At 47.9% G+C, this 18034-nt stretch overlaps 3 protein-coding genes across 5 annotated transcripts; 2 read left to right on the top strand and 1 right to left on the bottom strand.

Moving 5' to 3' along the window:
• Window positions 1–45: 45 nt before the first annotated feature.
• On the top strand, window positions 46–2296 carry ttc9c (tetratricopeptide repeat domain 9C). Of its 3 annotated transcripts, none has more exons than XM_037462160.2 (4): window positions 46–134; window positions 574–925; window positions 1100–1282; window positions 1761–2296. In XM_037462160.2, the coding sequence occupies exons 2-4, from the start codon at window positions 595–597 to the stop codon at window positions 1955–1957; spliced, it is 711 nt and encodes a 236-aa protein (XP_037318057.2). In that variant the 5' UTR covers window positions 46–134; window positions 574–594; the 3' UTR covers window positions 1958–2296. The 3 variants fall into 3 exon arrangements, with proteins under 3 accessions (XP_037318057.2, XP_037318056.2, XP_037318058.2); XM_037462159.2 differs by having other exon boundaries at window positions 56–210; window positions 1761–2291; XM_037462161.2 differs by lacking the exon at window positions 46–134 and adding an exon at window positions 217–422.
• A 320-nt stretch (window positions 2297–2616) lies between these two features.
• si:ch211-168f7.5 (mucin-5AC) lies at window positions 2617–12458 on the bottom strand. The gene is made up of 4 exons (XM_037462118.2): window positions 12174–12458; window positions 7137–7350; window positions 5989–6222; window positions 2617–5809 (listed from the first exon to the last, which is right to left on the bottom strand). Exons 1-4 carry the CDS (start codon window positions 12456–12458, stop codon window positions 3285–3287), a joined length of 3258 nt encoding a protein of 1085 aa, XP_037318015.2. The 3' UTR covers window positions 2617–3284.
• A 540-nt stretch (window positions 12459–12998) lies between these two features.
• map1lc3cl (microtubule-associated protein 1 light chain 3 gamma, like) lies at window positions 12999–16240 on the top strand. The gene is made up of 5 exons (XM_037462166.2): window positions 12999–13124; window positions 14757–14946; window positions 15033–15088; window positions 15171–15277; window positions 15507–16240. The coding sequence occupies exons 2-5, from the start codon at window positions 14889–14891 to the stop codon at window positions 15679–15681; spliced, it is 396 nt and encodes a 131-aa protein (XP_037318063.1). The 5' UTR covers window positions 12999–13124; window positions 14757–14888; the 3' UTR covers window positions 15682–16240.
• The last annotated feature ends 1794 nt before the right edge of the window (window positions 16241–18034 follow it).

The raw sequence follows: 18034 nt of genomic DNA, 5'->3' as shown, positions 1-18034 counted from the left end.
CAATGGATACAAAGAGTGTCATGCATTTAATAAATGCGACGTTACAGCTGACTCGACTGACTGTAATTCCCGGGTGATCCTGGCTGTGGCAGTAACGCCGCAAAAGGTCCAAGTTGTGAACAAGGAAGAACCGGGTACGACAGCAGAATGGTAACGTTAGTCCACTGCAAGAAGTACCGTTGATTCTCATTTTTTCCGGTTGCGAACAAGGTGAGCCATTGACCCATCGTGGATTCATATCACCAGAGCGGTTAAAATAGTCACTGAAACGCACGAGTTAGCTAGTGTGCGGGTAGCGGGGGGAAGTTGGCGTGCTAACCCCGCTAGCTCCGTTAGCCGAAGCTACAAACCAACGCTAACGATTACGGTTCAAAACGTTAGACGTTACATCACGTTAGAAGGAGCCTGGAAGCTGCTCTCAGGTGCAGCACACCTTTCCCACATGCTCCCGCTGCATTTATGATTATCAGTTTTCTAAGAAATCAATCTTCTCCTGCAGTAGAGTTATTACAACAACAAAAACGGCTCATTAAAACCCGTATTAATATGCAATGTACGTAATCATCTCAACAGCTAACTAGCTCCACTGCAGAGATGGAGGCTGCAGGAGGAGACGAGAGTATGGACGTGCAAGGGGAAGCGCCATTGCCCGGCTTTTCTGGACACCAACATGCTTCCGTAAAGCAGGTTTGGACTTCTCTCGAGGAAGCAGCCCGAATAAAAACGGAAGGCAATGTTTTCTACAAGGATAAGAACATTCGCTCGGCCATTGGACGCTACCACCGAGCTCTGCTGGTTCTCCGAGGCCTCGACCCCGATGTGATGGTGTCAGTGAAGGGGTTCGGACCCGAGATGCCGGCTCTCTCCCCCGAGCAGGAGGCTTCACTAAGGAACACACAGGGGGACTGCTACAACAACTTAGCTGGTAATTATCATCACGACAATGCCAGTGCTGTAAAGTACTAGAGTGTTATGTAGCAGTTTCATCTGCTGATGGTCCTTGCAGTGAAAAAGTCCTTCTGCAATTAATTTGCTTCTTTTATAGTGGAACTTGCATTATTATTAGTATTACATATTTGTATAAATATTTCTCTTTCAGCCTGTTTGCTGCAGAGGACCAGCGTTGACTACTCTCGCGTGCGGGACTACAGCCTGCGGGTGCTGCAGTGGCGGCCCGGTGATGCCAAAGCGCTCTACAGGGCGGGAGTGGCCACCCTGGAGATGGGAGATGCACACGGTGCCAAACAGTACCTCACCCGGGCCTGCAGAGAGCAGCCCAACGGTAGGAAGAAGAGCCGGCTCGCCAACGGGGTCATCCAAAGCCCACTTGTTTGCACAAATCGTTTAAGAGACTAGTCTCTATTGGTTCTCATTTGTACAGCTTCCTTTTCTTAGTACAGTGTACACATATCGGTAAAGATTGTATTGATTCTATTTCATATTTGATAACCTCCTAATATAGCAACATACCCTTGAGGGAATAAAAGGATCTGTCATGATGTATTTGTAATATTTAAATTGTTTTTTGCCAAGGGTTGGCTGAGGAGCTCGATATCACTCATGTCCCTCTGTTAAATATGAAGCTAAAGCCAGTTAACATGAGGACTGGGGACACTTTGAGCCTTAAAACGTCTCATCATGGGGCAAATAATCCAGCCGAAGCAGCTCAGACGCTCATTAATTCACATTGTATATGGGATTTTATTTGTCCTGTTGTAATTATCTTTCTAAAATAAAATGTCTTCTTTTTTCCGTCTCAGATGCCAATGTGAGGAAACACCTGCAGAGGGTCGAGGAGAAACTGAGTCAGGATTTACAAAGAGAGAAGGCCATGTACCGAGGCATGTTTTCCCCCAGCATGAAGAGTGGCTCTGAAGAAGGGATTAACCAAACCCACAGAGGCGGTGAAGGAGTTTTAGCCAAGCAGCTAAACGCACCAAATGAAGCCTCAAACTGAGAGACTCGGATCAGCCTCAACTGATTACAAAACCAACTGAAGAGTGTTCCCACGTCTGAACACATGTTACCTTTTTAGGTGTTTATTGGTTGAGCATAAGAAAGAAAGAGAATCAAAAACCTCAGAGAATACTGGGAGTCAAAAATGAAACGAAAGATGTCGCTGCTCAAAATAGAAAGGAGAATATGGAGAAGTTTCCTAGCAACACAGATGCAAAGCTCTAATCCGTTTGGATAGTTCTCAATAATGCCTCTGAGAGCTAAAGTGAGACTCAAAATGCACTAAATTCAGATTATGCCTTCATTATTGCAGATGTCTGGTCAGAACTGTGAATGCAATTTTGTGAGTTTTCTGGTAAAATATATATTTTAAATAAATCCAGTCTCTGATGTCTTTTTAACAAACTACGTTATAAAATATTGTATAATGTAGATATATCAGGCATAGTACATGTTCAGTTATAGTTATTTTATTATTTGTAATCAATGAGATGCCACATGTCTCGAATAATATCTTTTAATAATTCAATATTTATTGTAAAATCCTGAGCACAATAACAAGTAAAAGTATTTGCTTGGTTTTGGTCATTATCTGGCCAATATGATTGTACTTCAGAGGCACTGGTGCCCTTAAAAAAAGGAATATCACATTCTCACAATAGATATATTCACTGAAATAGTCACAGAGCAGCATGCAGGCATATACCACATTCATACCCATAGTTACAGCAAGGCTCTGCTTTTAGCTTTAGATGTACAATCCTTTGGCACAACATTCACACCATGAAAAACTACACCAAAACCCACAATGATTAAGACAATTTGTAGTTCGTAGAAGTAAATGTTCATCCCAAAATAAGGTTGTGTTGCTATGTTTCCTTCACTGACGTTTCAATGCAGGCCTTGCTGCACCCTACAAAGCTCACCCTCGTTATTGTAGGGTGCATAATCTACAATAAAACAATGCCAGTGAGGAAAGACATTGGATGACAATGAAATCAATTGGCTGCAAAATACTATGGTGCTGGAAAAAAATGTTTTCTTTTTTGAGAGGCTATACAAGTCTTTATAAATTTACTAAGATGAATGAGCCAAGAGCAAAATGAATAGCAGGTTTTACAGACTGTATGTGCCTGAGAGGAACTTCTGTCGTACTGGCAGTGGACAAAAGCAGATATCATAAAACCAGTGTATCAGACTGATTGATCATAAGTCCTTGAAGCTGTAAAATGATGGCACTCCCTTTTACATGAAATATAATACCAGCCATCATGGTTGTTTTCAAAATAACACTTAGAATAACTGTGATGGTTTTAATAGGTCACGTGTCACTTCTTGGAGGGCTTCCGTTTGAGACTGAGAGACCTCATGGAGCCAAACACTTTCCTCCCCAAGTCTCTCAGTGATCGAGAGCGCTGCAGGGCCATCCGTGGAGGAGGGGATGGAGAGAATGAAGGGGAGGAGAGAGGAGAGAGGGAATGGCAGCTGCCTTCCAGGCTCTGTGAGCGAGAGAGGTTAAAGAGGCTTGCTGTGGAGGACAGACGTTTGTCTTCCTCTGCTCTCGGCGGTCTGGCCTCGTATTTGCGCAGTCCTACGCCTCCATGCCCGACATCTAATGAGGAGACCCAGTGTGCCCGCTTTGGCGGCTCCTCGCCGTGGTTACGGGACACCAGCAAGCCTTGGGACTCACTCCTGAACAACGCCCTCCTGGAAAGCCTGAGGCTGGTGCTACGTCTCTCCCCATCTTCCTTCCCCCTCTGCTTTGAGAAGAGGGGCGAGTTCTCCACTTTGGGCCTCTTGTCATTGCTGCCAGAGGAAGCCTTCCCCCTTCGGTGCTCCTTCCTCCAGCTTCCAACGCTGTTTCTCCTCCACCCGTAGCCATACTCCGCTCTGTCCATCTCCTCTCTTTCGCTTTCAGACTCTTTGCCCCACAGGCGTCCCTCAAAGCCCTTCCAGAGTTTGTTGGAGGTCTTCTTGGGTGTCTGGGCCGCTGATCGCTCCCCCTCCTCTCCCTCAGCCCAATCTGAGCTATAGTCCTCTCTCTTGTCATAGCTGCTTACCGTGGACGCCCGGATCAAATTGTGAGAGGCGTGTTTTCCTTTATAAAGCCCCTCCCCCTCAACCCTCTTCCACCCGCTACCAGCCCCACTTCCGCCCCCATTCTGCCGAAGCGATCCACCCCTCGGCTGGATACCGCCATGCTCCGAGGGAGAGCTCCTCGTACTGGTGCGAGGCAGGGAGCACTGGAAAGGCGCGTCGCGTCGGAAAACAGAGAGCGGGGTGGCACCCAGAGGGGATGGCTGGAGAGGCCGGGGAGGGGATCGGCCCCTGGTGGTGGGGCGGGAGGCGGGGGAGGAGGCTGTGGAGGAGGGAAGGTCGGATGGCGAAGGGACCTGCCGGTAGTGGCAGTGTGAGGTGTAGTGGGGAGAGGGAATGTGGATGGACTGATAAGGGTGTATGGGGCTGCTAGAGTGTGAGAGAGGAGGGGTGAGGCTGGACTGAGACTGCGGAGAATGGGTGACACTGAGAGACAGCTGTATCGGTCTCTGGGGATTCGGTTCGGTCAGTCTAGTATAGTCATGTGACTGATCTGGCTGGGCAGTCAAGTGAGTTTTACTGTGGGCCCTCACCTCGCCCGCAGTATCTGTTTGGAAGCAGTCAATGTCCAGCTCCACGCCTTGTTCCATCAGTCCCACAACGACAGACCTGGAGAGGCCTGAGAGGCGGGAGATCTCCTCCACCATTGGGGAGTCTTCGCTTATCTTGGGACTGGAGCAGGACTCTTGGATGAAGCTACTTCGCTGAGACCTAGCAGCTGGTCCAGGATTTGCCCCAAACACCGGTGGTCCAGTGTCAGGTGGAGCACCGTTGCTCCAGTCTAACGAGCGACAGAAGTTAGACGACCCGAATCCAGGACTGGCTCCAGACCCTGAAGTGACCTCCAGGGAACTGCGGTGGCTCAGGCTGCTTGGACATGTTGAAATGCGAGGCCGAGTTCTAACTGTCGGGGTGGGTGTAGCGGATGAGAGCGAAGTAGCTGAGGCCGTGGAAGCTGGAGCAAAGTCCTTCTTCAAGGCTCCACAGCTGCCATTTTTGGGATCATCCAGCAGGCCTCCACTAGAATTTAACCCAGGAGTCAGGTTTAAGTTGAGGTTCAAGTGCAGATTTATGTTCACGTCCTCTCCAGTTGCTGAAGGAAGGTTACCCAGGTTGATTGAATTTCTCGTGGCTTTTTTCCCGGCGGTGCTCAGGCTGATTCGGGCGGAGTTTCCCAGCAGTGACTTAGACGGAGTGATGCTGCCCCCTGGCAGGGTGGAGGGTGTGCCGCGGCTCTCAAAGGCCGAAAGGGACTGCGTAGAACCGTGACTTTGGCCAGGGGTGCAAAAGCCTCTGTGCCGGACTTGACCTGGGGTGGCAGCTGAAGTGAGGTCGGCGGTGGAGGAGGTTACTCGACTTTGGTGCTGGCGAGCAAGTCGAGAGATGTACTGCTCCAGCTGGGTTAAAGAAGCCAAGACAGGGGGCGGCTGAGGCTGGAGGAGCAGGGCTGGATCAGCGTTAGACTCTGGGGATTCATCTATTCGGGGTCCTTCGGGGCTCGGAGAGGCCGATTGCTCCCGGTTCTGGGAGGTGAAGAGGGGGCTCTGGAGGGCGACAGCGTGCAGCGGGCTGGGGTAGGGGTACACCTCTTTGTTCCGACGGGACACCAGGTCTGTGCAGTAGCGAGGGTCCATCTGCGGGTGTGGATGGAGAGAAGAGGAGGTGGACTCGAGAAGGGAAGACATCAGGGAGTCACAGAGTCCCGGGCAAAGATCAGACAAAAAGCCCAGACCCGTCCCTTCAACGTCACTTTGGACTGAAAGAGACAAGAGAAGAAGAGAATTTCACACCAAACATTTTGCTTTTTATTTCCGGGCATAAGAACTCTACATGACTTCACGGCCAGAGGACTACACTGAGCAGTCTCCGGTTGATGTTTTAAACCTGCTATATTACACGAATGGATGAACATGGCATGCACTAAACCCAGCTCACCTGGAGCAGGTGTGCCCTCTGTGAGTCCAGCATCCTCCGGGCTGCTCTGCGATGCAGGACGCTGTTGAGGAGCAGCACTTTCTGACCACAGGATGTCAGTGTTGTCGGCGGACAGAGAAACCTGCTCCCACGGCTTCAGGGGTCTGGCAGGTGGCCCCGATCCCCCCTGAGCAGCGTCACTGGACACCGAGTAGCAAGAGTCTGAGAGAGAGCTCCCGCTCACTGAATAGAAGCCTAAAAAAAAAAGAGTGAGGAAAAGTTAATTATGTACGTTACTTATGTGGATATATAAGTGGCTATATGTAAGAATTGATTAGATTTAATAATGTAATCCTGATGTTATTTACTGCTTGTTATAATTAACAAGCATTAAATAAGATTATGATTGCATTGTGTACTTTGTGCTATTACTAACTTCTTGGTTTTCTCTTCCTTTATTATTTTGCTAATTTGAAGTTAAAAATATACTCTTTAACTCTTTCTTGAGAAAATATATGATGTTTTCTATAACTTGGATGGAACTCGGTAGTAAGGGAGGTAAACGAAAACCAGTTAAACAAAGATATTGTCTATATCGAAACTCAAACTTTAGTCACATAAATTCCAATAGGAAGGCATCACAATACAGGATCCTGTGTTTGTCTAACAAGTACCATGAAGGCACTGTGAACACTGTCAAGGCCCACATTAGTATAACAAAAACCCTAATTTGATTTAAATGTTTGTAAGAATGACAACGTTAAGCAACAAAACTAACTCCAAACCTAGAATTCTGAAATAATGCCGTGGCCGTTTCAGTTCACCCTTTACAAGAGAGTAAAGAATGGTATTAAAGAAGGCGTGCAGGAGTAGATAGCAGGGAGAGGACTGTCTGAGTTGTAGAAACACAAAGAGCACAGTTACCATGAGAGTGAAAAAGTGTTTGGCACGAAAGGTTGACAGAGAGAAAGAAACAAATGAGTCAGTGCCAAGTCCCTGACTCCAAGTAAACACAAGGAAAAAAGAGCCCGGTTAATGTTTAATAGCATTTCTCTTACACAATGTGAGCTGTGGTGATATCAGAGGGTGACACACAGTGTGTTGCACACTGTTCAGGTCAGAGCTGTGGGCCGAACACTGAACCACTGAAAACAGGTGCGTCTACTTACCTGAACTAGGTCTGGAGTCACTGTCCAGATGGGCCGCGCCAACGCCGTCTGGTGTTGGTGGCGAGAGCAGGTCGGACGGCGCGTCCCAGGACAGAGTGGACCAGCGGGAGGTACTCCCCCTGCAAGAAGAGGAATGGACCGCCCCGTCCCCCGAATGACCGTCCCCAGTGGCGCTCTGACAGGGCGCTTTCACTACATCTGAGGGAGACGCGGCCTGAGGAGGAAAAACCAAACATGTGAAAAGTTAGACCAGGGACTGTAGACCTTGATGAAATGACCCAGATTAGATTTGGTCTAATTTGACATGGACGAGATCATCCAATGGCTGTAATAACAGGATTCCCTCATAATGGTACAGAGTGGATGCCTTATTTGCTACACTAGAAGTGAAAAATAAATATTAGGGACATTTCGCTGCATGATGACACACTAAGAGTGACCTCCCCACGCAGCGGTACCTACCACCTCTTATAAATCGCTCCAACTCAGCCTTGAGTGTGAAAACAAGTTCCGTTCTAGTTTATACAACAAAACAAAATCACATCATTCAAGCTGGTTGTATTTGTAATAAAACAACACAGACTAATATAATTAATTATGGTATTAAAATCCATGGGTTTCTTTCTACCAACTGTATGGAAGAAGCATTGTTTTCACCACTCACTGCTTGTTAAGAGGAGCTGATGAAACTGGAGGTGGCAGATACAAGTATTGGAGTAAAAAGTGCAGTATTTCCCACTGAATGTAGTGGAGGAGAGTTAGAATGTAGCATCGTAGGACGATACTTAAACACAGTACTGGTTGGTTGCTTCCTATCCCGGGCAGTAAGGCTGCACTTGTGCAAGGAGGAACGTCCATGACGTCCTTTACCAGAGACACTACGGCGACGTGGCGCCGCTTACCGGAAAGCCCACAAATGAGAACGCCTTATCACACACACACACACACACACACACACACACACACACACACACACACAAAAAAACAACGATCGCACCCGTCAAGTAAAGCAAAGTGCCTCCATTTCCTAGATTAGTGAGTCCCCCCCCCCCCTCCTCTCCTCTCCTTCCTCCAATTATCCTCCAAATCCCCAGCCCCTCCAGGAGAGCAGCCAAGAGGAGCCCCTGCATCACACTGATCGGGCCCGGACAACAGAAACACTGTGAGTGGCACTGATCAATCCTCCTCTTACTGAGGAAACAATACAGGTAGTGACTCACTGCCGGGCTGACAGGGGAGAGAAGGGAGGTGGAGGGGACGGGGGGAGGCAGAAGACAATGGGAGACGACAGATGACGTAACAAAGAGCAGCCGGAGCAGCAGAAGGGGAAAGGGGGGATGGAGTGAGGAGGGAAGGAGGGAACAGAAGTTGGAGAAAGAGCTGAGACTTTGACCTGTCTTAACTCCCTTTTTTGTGTGAGATTAGGAGCTTTTACTCTCTTCTATCCCCCCTATACCCATACACCCCCCCCCCTTTTCAGTAAATCTAAAGTGAATTGAAGCTCAGTGGTTAAAAAAAAAAAAAGAGTGAGAGGGACCTAAAAACAGAGAGGAATAAAAGAGTGAGTCACTGAGTGAGTGAGGGCGGTGAAGGCAGGGTGAGGTGGGGAGGGGGCGAGCGGTTGCTGGGTGAGGGAGAAGGGCATCTTGAAGGACCCCCACCACCCCCGCACTCCCCTTGACAACAACCCCCCGCCCCCCTCTCCTCCCACTTCTGTGATATCCATCGAGCCAGCCGCCCCGTGCTCACCATAGCTACGACCGCTCGCTTCTCCTCCCACACAGAACCACAACAGGCCCGGCAGAACATTTAACTCATCCACGGCGATCCACTCCGGCTGTTGACTGTGAACTGTTCTGCCGCAAGGTCCCACTCGCTTAAACTTTCTTCTTCCTGCCATAAAACAACACGTTTTTATCAATCTGCTTCTGTAAGGGCCTCAGCTTGAAGTCTCTCCTTCAGCTCCTCCATATTATCCCCCAGCAGCATAATGCATTGCACATTACAGGATAATGTTACACAGAGACCAGCGGATGATCGAATCATACGGGGCCAGTGGGTGGGGGTCTGCTCAGGGATCTGTAACATGATATTCCTTCACGTGAGGGTGCAGCTCAGTCCCGCTGGAGCAACACGACGGAGATGCATGGGTCGATCGGAAAATAATGCTACAGCGGCGGCAGCTGCACGAGCAGCACACCTCCCCTTAAGAAGTGCATTATGTCATTTAAGCGAGGGGAGCGGTGTCCATGTTGAGGCAGAATCATTTGCTCCAACAGGAGCGGGCGTTCTTTGTAAAAGGTGGAATTGCCCACGCTGTGCACCTTCATGTTCACCGGCTGAGTGGGGGGGGTCGGGGGGGGGTTAACGTGGGCCGTAGCTATTCTGAAACGGTCAGGTGACATGGAAGTATTAGCCAGTCACAGCCTCGTTTTGGGTTTTTTCGGTGACCCCAGAAGGATCCCGAGGCAGGAACCAAGAGACAAAAGCTATTTCACTCCACGAGTCAGGATAATGGTTCTCCGTGTAAGATGATGCTTTCCAACACTGAAGCTCATTTCAAGGCAGGCTGCCTTCAGTAAGAGAGCATTCAGGGCTGCAGGGTTGCAGAGACAAGCTCACATACAGTGTATTAAAACTATTATCTTTATCATCAATTCATCTGCCGATTGTCAAGTCATTTGGTCTATTTCTGTCTAACGAATAATCGCCCAATGTGAAGTTAATGTGAATTCAAGGAAGCTTCCGCTCATGATCCCCCCTCTTTCCTTAATGTGCTTCCTTCTGCGAGGAGAATTTTGTTTTTGAACTCTGAGCAATAAACGGCAACAATTCGGCCTCGGCTCCCATTCTGAAGGAAGAAAAACCGTGAAAAGATTAAAATGTTACACACAGTTTTTCTTTCTCATTTTGAAATGATTTCTATGTACTTTTTAGGGTATATTTTCTTCTATCAAACACTAGTGTGCGTCACAATGCCAGAACATGGATTAAAGGAGATAAATGATTAAAACGATCATTTAAAATAGCATGTTTTCCATCACAGATGACTCTAACCAGCCATGATCCCCATCCTGCCCAAAAGTGAGAAATGTTTATTCACATTTCAAGTTTAATTCCAAAGCAAACAATAACAAAGTAGAGCGCATTAGGTTGTGAGTCATCCAAACCTCAGTTCACAAAATAGTTCTATTTTTAACAGCAAATCAACTCGTCTTTGTCAACAAGTAGTGAATTTCTGGTAAAACGTTTGGGGATGAAACATTAAGAAGCATGACTTTTCCACCTCTGTGAGAGTAAATAAACATCCACTTCCTCGACCGCGTTCTCTCTCCCGCTGCAGTTCCAACTCGACGTGCTGACTTTCGAAACCGACGAGGAACAACTAGTCTCCATTTAAGCAAATGTTGTGTTTGTGTTTGTGTTGGCGGAGGCCCTCGGCCCCTGGCAGAGGGCCCAGGGCCAACCCGCTCCGCTGCACCGGCAGCTCCCTTCAGAGGTGAGAATGAGCAATGCTGCTCGGCCTCTCTGCAGGAGCTCTCGGCACTGCGGGAGGGGCGAGAAGAGAAGATGTTGGAAGGTGGGCGGCACATTATGGGCCGCGCGTCCATGCAGAAACCTTCAGATGGGACTGCCGTTTCTGCTGCTTGCGCGGACAGCGGAAAAAAACGGATTATCTTCAGTGCAAACCTGTAGGTGCTACACCTAAATAGCATTTTGTCAGATAGATGTTTTGCAAAAGGTGACCTCAGCTGTGGTCTGTTTTAGACGGAACATGCATCAATGCGCTGCAGGCCGCTGACTAATGCGGCTCATTAGTATCTCGCACACATATTCACGGTGTAACAACACTGGGTGCAAAGTGGATGAAGTGTCTGTTCATTTCTCAGAATAACAATACAATGGCATTAATGCAGCACCAGCAGCCTCAGAAAACAACACAAAGCTGTCATGTCACTGGTGTGGAGACGATCCCGAGATCACAGTTTCCGAGTGCCCAAGGTTACGGCTTCAGGTTTGCTCGCTTCGCTTCCAACAACAGTCCAAAACCAAAATGGATTCAGTATAATATTAAAAAGAGAAAGAAAAAAGTAGCACATCCTCACATTCAGGAAGTTAGTGAGGAGCGTTTATCAATTTTAATTTAGTAAATTAATTGAAAGATGAATTCCTTTTCAAAACAGTTGCTGTCAATCCTCTAACTGACAAAATTCTTCACCTCCAGGCTGAATATGTTCTTGCCAATGCCCATTTAAAATTAACGATATCATGTCCCATTTCTACCCAGAAAAACATTTTTGGTGTACTCGCCATCACATTTCTCCTCTCATTTCCAACAGATTTTGAATCTCTTTACAGGCTCAAATATAGAAAAAAACAAACCGAACTACCAACAACATCGGTATCTGTCCACCTCTATTGCAGGTCAACCCACATTCCCCCCATCCACATAACAAAAGGACCCGTGTATGCATTTCAGGGCACGGTTGGGAAATGGGTCACTTTATCGGTGTGTTCGAAGATCAAACATCACAACCCTTCAGATTGAAGGATTCACCTCAGCTATTAAGATCTCAGGATCAAAACTGCACTTTTCTTTTGCTCTAACATGACAGATGAGGTGGCGTCTACCTTCACGTTGGGAGCCATTTGAATGCAAACTGGGTGCCAAAGTGACCTTTACAGCGGTTGAGCTTCTAGCAGCCAGACCTGCAGCAGTGGGTTTCAATACCTGCACCTGATTTTAGCGCCTGTACCCCCCATCACATCCTCCTCTCTAACCTTGAGCCAGGGCACAGAGCCAGGCAGACTGGACTACTCCCGGCACCCTGGGCGCTATGACATTTGTCACACAGTGTTACATTGTAAAACGATGCACGGATATCCCCTGGCACCAGCTCAATCGGTTGAATGCTCTGCCCCAGCGGATGGATTTGAGCCGCAGAGGGACCGGCTTATTGCCAGATCACCATAATCCCCGCATCCATATTTAATAATCTCGTCATGTAGAGCTCCGTGACAGACGCACTGACTGACCTGTTGCCTGCGGGATGTCGCAGAGCCGCGCTGCGCTTCCGAGGCGGCGCTCTCCGGGCATCCGCTCGCCTCCTCCTCCGCCGCCCGCGGCTCCTCGGCGTTGCTGTTGCCGTTCGGTCCAGCGGAGGCTCGCTCCTCCAGAGCGGTGTCCACCATCTCCAGGTGCTTGCACCTGAGCAGCTCCAGCTCCAGCACCCCGGCGAGCGTCGCCTTGAGGCGCTCTCCGATGCGGACACGGTCGGTGCCCGACCACAGGGAGCTCGCGCAGCCGCGGCCGCCGGCCATCCTCGCCGCGGGCTGCCCGGGTTGCAAGCGGGACCCCCCGGCGCGCACCGCTGACCACCGCTCAGTTGCCGCGCAATCGACCCGAGGATTCGCTGGGCTTACGGGGCAGCTTCGGGTCGAGCACCGGCGGCGCGGACGAGCGATTGCAACATAGTGGCCGCTTGAGTTAACGCAATACGCTAAAATACAATCACCATCACTAACGTGCCATGCAGCCTACGGCACCTCTGGCACGAGATCTCTATCAAGGAATCCACCGGCACGCTGACTGGACATCCACGAGCCGCGCGCCCTCCGTCCTCCTGTTTGACACGACCGGTTCGTGATGTCACCACTAATACGCCTCCCGGTCCGGTGGAGTTACCATGGCGCTGGACTCCTGTACGCGGCGTCCCCAATGAGACAATGCAACAGACTGACGGAGGGAGATAACGTGCTGCATGCGGGGGAAGGCGGGGGGTGGAGGAGTGGGGGCCGTAGGGGGGGGGGGGGAGGAGCCGCTGCACCCGAGCTGCACACCGATTGGACAAGGAAGTTTTTTCGAAAAGATCCACGCTCGTCTAACTCGGGCTCCGTGGTTCAGGGTGGCGGATGACGCATATTCGGATTCCTATACGGTTCCCGCGAAGGCGGCGGGTTAACGGAGCGACGTCGTCAAGCTCTGAAGTAATTTTGTACATTTTGCACTAAAACCTCAGAAAGTTTATCAGGGTTTGTAACCAGAGCACTTTTTTTTCTTCTTTGTTGCCAATGAAGAAGTTAAAGTGTCTGCTATGTGTGAGGCCTCTTGGCTGCACAAATTCAATGCAATGATTTCTTTTATCATGTGACCCCTGAACGGTTAAAATGTGTTAAGTTGTATGCAAATGGTGTAAAATGAAGCTCTGTTTCATCAAATTAACAGCAGCCCTGTATTCTGGAATGCCTGGAGCCATCTCAAATGTAAGATGAAAAAATAGTGGACTATTATTATCTTGCAGCTGTTGTTGTAATAATAATTACCATAATTTCTGATATTTTTGTGACAAACTGGATAGTATTTTTATTTACATTATTTCCATTGATAAATAGGAAAATGTTTCGAAACCCCCCGAAAGCACAGTCTTCAATTTGAACAATCTCTGCCAGTTGTGGGTCTGTATTCTGAATTATGACAGGTGCATTGCACTATGCTCTAGTGCCACATTTCCACCAGCAGAGGGTAACCTTCATCCACAACAGGGTTTATGTCCCTTTTTTGTTTTCCTGCAATGATTTACATATCTAGTTTTACATACTCTATACTTTACGGATTAATTAATACATGTACCTTGCATCATTCAACTCGAGGTCCACTCAGCAGCTTCTCCTGAAGCTTTGTACCACATCACATGATGTTTATCGGCACATAGTCAGGTCCTTTGCTTAGGTCATAATTCAAAAGTTTTCTTAGGAAGACCAAAACAGGATTAGCAACAAAATACCATGTACCAACCAAAGAACAAAACTGAAAGTACTCCTTATGCAGAATGACCCATTTAAAAATAATTTTAAAAAATGTTTCGGGTGATGACCTATTTTTGAAGGTGGTAAGTTGGTAAATTGTTCTATATAATTAATCTGCTGGGCTGCTTGGTAATTAATCCATAAAATATCACATCAAAATATGTGTTGACTGTTTTTATTATATGAATCTGAACCATAGTAACCAAAGTTACCAGGTCAATGTGGTTAGTAGTGAAGTAGTAGCTATTTCCTCCAAAATATTAAGCGGAGGACAATGCAAGTACTCAGTTAAAGTAAAAACTAAGTAAAGCATCGTTAGCAAATACGATGTTAGTTACTTTCCACCACTGCGGAACAGACTTAATTAGAACAGTAATTATATTAATGGGGAGTCAATAAATATTTATAAATTAGAAAAAACAAAAGATATTTACATCTTATTACAGTTTAGAGATTCTTTCCCAGAATCACATGGCTATTATACAGCGAGGTCAAAGGTCAGAGCAGTGAGATCTCAGTATAAAAGTGGCAGCAGGTAGCTCTTGGGGTCCCATTGGTCTCCGAATCACAAACATCATGTGGCGTTTAGGCTCCTCACATGTTGCGAGGCCCTCATCACGCTCCCGTCTGGGCGACTGTGTCCTAGAACAGCAGCACCCAATTTCACCAGCAGATGTGAGAATGCCCAGTGAGATAACCAGCACACGTGAATCTGCAGCCACACACACTGCCCACCAGGACCGGGAGCGTGCCTTTGATCGTGTGTTTTGTGTCACATTTGGACTCCTCCCCGCTGCGTCTTCTATAAAACAGCGGCGCTGTGAGCAGCACAGCGGGGTTTACTGACTTCCACCCGAGGGGACTCCACGTCAGCCCGGGCGAGAACGCCGCGCCGCCTCCATCGCCTACCGGTCCTCAGTGAACCGCCCCGACCCACAAACAGACATGGCTCCCTTCGAGAAATCCATGGAGATGATGCCCTTTAAGCAGAGGAAATGCCTCGGTAAGTCAGATTTTGCGCTTGTCTTGGAACGTTTAAGTCACATTCCTTGTGTCATGCACAAAACAACCCTGTCTGTCTGTTTTTAGAAACGAGAAAGGATGAAGTGTGCACCATTAGGACTAAATTCCCCAACAAACTGCCCGTAAGTTGGATTTTCATTACCAACAAGCACTTGATCATGCGTTTCCCACCAGCTGACCCCAGCCATGTTTTGGCGCTTATAGGTGATTGTTGAACGTTACATCCGTGAAAAGACTCTCCCCCTGATGGACAAAACCAAGTTCCTGGTTCCCTTCGAGCTCACCTTGGGCCAGTTCCTCTGTCTGCTCAGGTAAACCATTCGGGACTCCAACAGACTTTCTCCTACTCACTCCTAAAGCAACTTTTTCAGCCTTCTTCTTGTCGATCCAACCCTCCCCTCTCTGCACTTTCTCCCCCGACCTGTCAGATTTGTCATTGTTCCCCGCCCGCCTCCCTTGTGCTCTCTCCTCCTGTGCCCCAAAAATAGGGTTGTTTTTCCATCCTTCATCCACCTCCGACTGCTTCTCCTTTTCTTTCAGGAATAAGATTTCATTGGACTCCACCCAGGCTTTGTTTCTGCTGGTGGCGGAGAAGAGCATGTCCTGCATGTCCTCCAGCATGGGGGAGGTTTATTCCCACCACAGCGACACCGACGGCTTCCTCTACATCACCTACGCCTCGCAGGAGATGTTTGGAGCGCCTCGGCCGCGCTGAGACTGAAGCAAATGAACGCGAAATGACCCGGAGGAGGATCTGAACCGACAAACAACCCAACTGGAGGCAAAAAAAGAAAAAGAGCCACGCAGCCACAAACTGCATTTCAGGCCTACCTCACGAAGCCTTCTGGGCTTTCAAACACAGCGAATCGCCACTGGACCAGACTCGCACGGAGGATTCGTTGCAGACAGATTGATTGCTTGAGTGGAAAGTCAATACAGGTGCAATAGTCAATAGTCAGTGATTGTTGTCTCGTGATGTTTTTCAACATCTGCTCTTCAAATAGATCCGAGGCATTCGATGCAAACAGACCTGTGGTAACTTTGCTGTAATGCTGTAAAGCCTCAGCCACCATCTCCACTCCAACAGGGTCAATGTCTTGCTGGTTATCAGACTCCTGCTCAGCACTTATCTCTTCTCCCTTCGTTGATTGCCTCTTTCATCCTCGTGTTCCCTAGAAATGTGAAACGGTGCTGCGGATTCTTGAGGCACTCATTGAAAACATGGATGTCAATTGAAATGCTGCTCTTTTTCATTTTCAAAAAATAAATCCCTGTCCTTTCAATTCACTGACTTTGTGTGGTATTTACCTTTGGTGTATGAAAGACATTGTGTTACGAATGTGGGTCATTGCGCGGCGCTGGAATGAGTGACACGTGTTTTCAAACCACAGAGAGACGCAGCTGAATCCTTCATGTCCAATTAAAAGCATCAAGAATAGACATTGTTTAATAAGGTTCCACCCACAGTTGCACTCGGATTCCACCGTACTCATACACACACACACACACACACACACACACACACACACACACACACACACACACACACACACACACACACACACACACAGACACACACACACACACAGGTGCTTCATTCCTCACCTGCCTCCGACGAGCAGCACTCCCTCCACACGACGGTGTTGTATAAGCCCGGCCCACTCCGCAGTCTGCAGGGGTCAGTGTGTCAGAGGGCCAAGGGGTTTATACTTAGGGGTACAAGTGACAAATGGGACTCCAAACACTATTGAGGGAGGGGGTGGTGGGAGTTAAGAAAAGAAGGTGGGGGGGCGGGGTGATACGGATGAAAAAACAAAGAAACTTTTGTGGAAAAGAGTCTCTCCATAAACATGGGGAAGAAAAGGACGGGCAAAACAGGGGAAGATAGCGATGTCCTAACGGAGGACGACAGGAAAAAGGAAACTGTGTAAAGGAGCGATATACAGCGGAGGAGTGGGACAGCTATCCAAACACGCAGGCACGTACAGTCCTTTCACACCACTGTGGGCATTCAAGCAGCCCGCTGTCAATATATTATCATACCAGAACAAAAGCACCCCCCCTCCCCCCATCCCCATCCCCATCACAGAGCTACTGCAAGCTGTGAATAATCTAATGCTGTCAGCACTAGTGCTTTTCAAAACGGACTAGAGGTTTCTAGAGTTCACAAAGGGCCGTGGGGGAAGTGACCAAATGACCATTGGTTTCGTAACAGCCTGCGAGGACAGATCTATATATTGGGTTAGAATTGGATCTGATAAGTTTATTGAAGAACAATATTTGTAATCGTCGAGAGCGCCGCTGGTCATCATGAGTTCCAGATTCTGACTGATATTCCAATGAGGCCATGTGAGAAGGTCCTCCATGGAAAGCAGAGTGAGTTCACTAAGAGTGCAACAGGAAAATGACACACGTGTTTCTTTAAAGGTTTGGTGCTCTTGTCACACATTCAGAAACTAAATGGGTGATGTTCTAAAGCTAAAAGATATATATGTGGAAATGTAAAGAGAATTGGAGTTATAGATTTAGTGTGAACATTTTGGGCCCTTTGAGCAACAAGATTTCTTCAAATCCACCATTGAGGTGCATCTGATTTACATTTCAGAGTCTTACACGTACATCCTATTTGAATTATGCAAACACTCCTCAGAGCAGAGTTAAACTGGCCAATGTTTGGGTGAGTAACCGCAATGTGAAGAGAAGTTACATGCAGCCAGCTACCTGGAATGACTAACAAAACTACCGCTTCCTGTCTTTGTTTTGGTATTTGTGCTCATCTGCTCGAGCCTGGATTGCATTTCTAACTCTGTAAATGGCCTCCACGTGTCCTTAAAATTCTCCGGAGAAGATCGCATGCCTCTTGCACCGCCAGTCATTTCAATATCCCCTCAAAAATATGATCGACAAACGTCCTCATATGTTGAGGCAATGCTGTCAATGACGCCTACAGAGGGCAGTATACAAGAGCATATTTTAATTAAACTTACTTGATCAGACAGTCCTTGAAATGACCCTTAGAGCTCTGCTCAATGTTGTATATCACAGAACGCTTCAATAAAAACCCACGT

The sequence above is a fragment of the Pungitius pungitius genome, chromosome 2 (assembly GCF_949316345.1).
Source record: "Pungitius pungitius chromosome 2, fPunPun2.1, whole genome shotgun sequence".
Lineage (NCBI taxonomy): Eukaryota > Metazoa > Chordata > Actinopteri > Perciformes > Gasterosteidae > Pungitius > Pungitius pungitius.
Note: the sequence above shows the minus strand (reverse complement) of the source record. Positions and strands in the feature narration are given on the sequence as shown.

Excerpts from the sequence above, each read along its gene's own strand:
- ttc9c (XM_037462160.2), top strand. The coding sequence starts at position 595 with ATGGAGGCTGCAGGAGGAGACGAGAGTATGGACGTGCAAGGGGAAGCG. Across the intron at positions 926-1,099 it reads CTGCTACAACAACTTAGCTG|CCTGTTTGCTGCAGAGGACC; the intron begins GTAATTATCATC and ends TTTCTCTTTCAG. Across the intron at positions 1,283-1,760 it reads CTGCAGAGAGCAGCCCAACG|ATGCCAATGTGAGGAAACAC; the intron begins GTAGGAAGAAGA and ends TTTCCGTCTCAG.
- map1lc3cl (XM_037462166.2), top strand. The coding sequence starts at position 14,889 with ATGGCTCCCTTCGAGAAATCCATGGAGATGATGCCCTTTAAGCAGAGG. Across the intron at positions 14,947-15,032 it reads TAAGCAGAGGAAATGCCTCG|AAACGAGAAAGGATGAAGTG; the intron begins GTAAGTCAGATT and ends GTCTGTTTTTAG. Across the intron at positions 15,278-15,506 it reads CAGTTCCTCTGTCTGCTCAG|GAATAAGATTTCATTGGACT; the intron begins GTAAACCATTCG and ends CTTTTCTTTCAG.
- si:ch211-168f7.5 (XM_037462118.2), bottom strand. The coding sequence starts at position 12,458 with ATGGCCGGCGGCCGCGGCTGCGCGAGCTCCCTGTGGTCGGGCACCGAC. Across the intron at positions 6,223-7,136 it reads TGACTCCAGACCTAGTTCAG|GCTTCTATTCAGTGAGCGGG; the intron begins GTAAGTAGACGC and ends TTTTTTTTTTAG. Across the intron at positions 5,810-5,988 it reads AGAGGGCACACCTGCTCCAG|TCCAAAGTGACGTTGAAGGG; the intron begins GTGAGCTGGGTT and ends TGTCTCTTTCAG.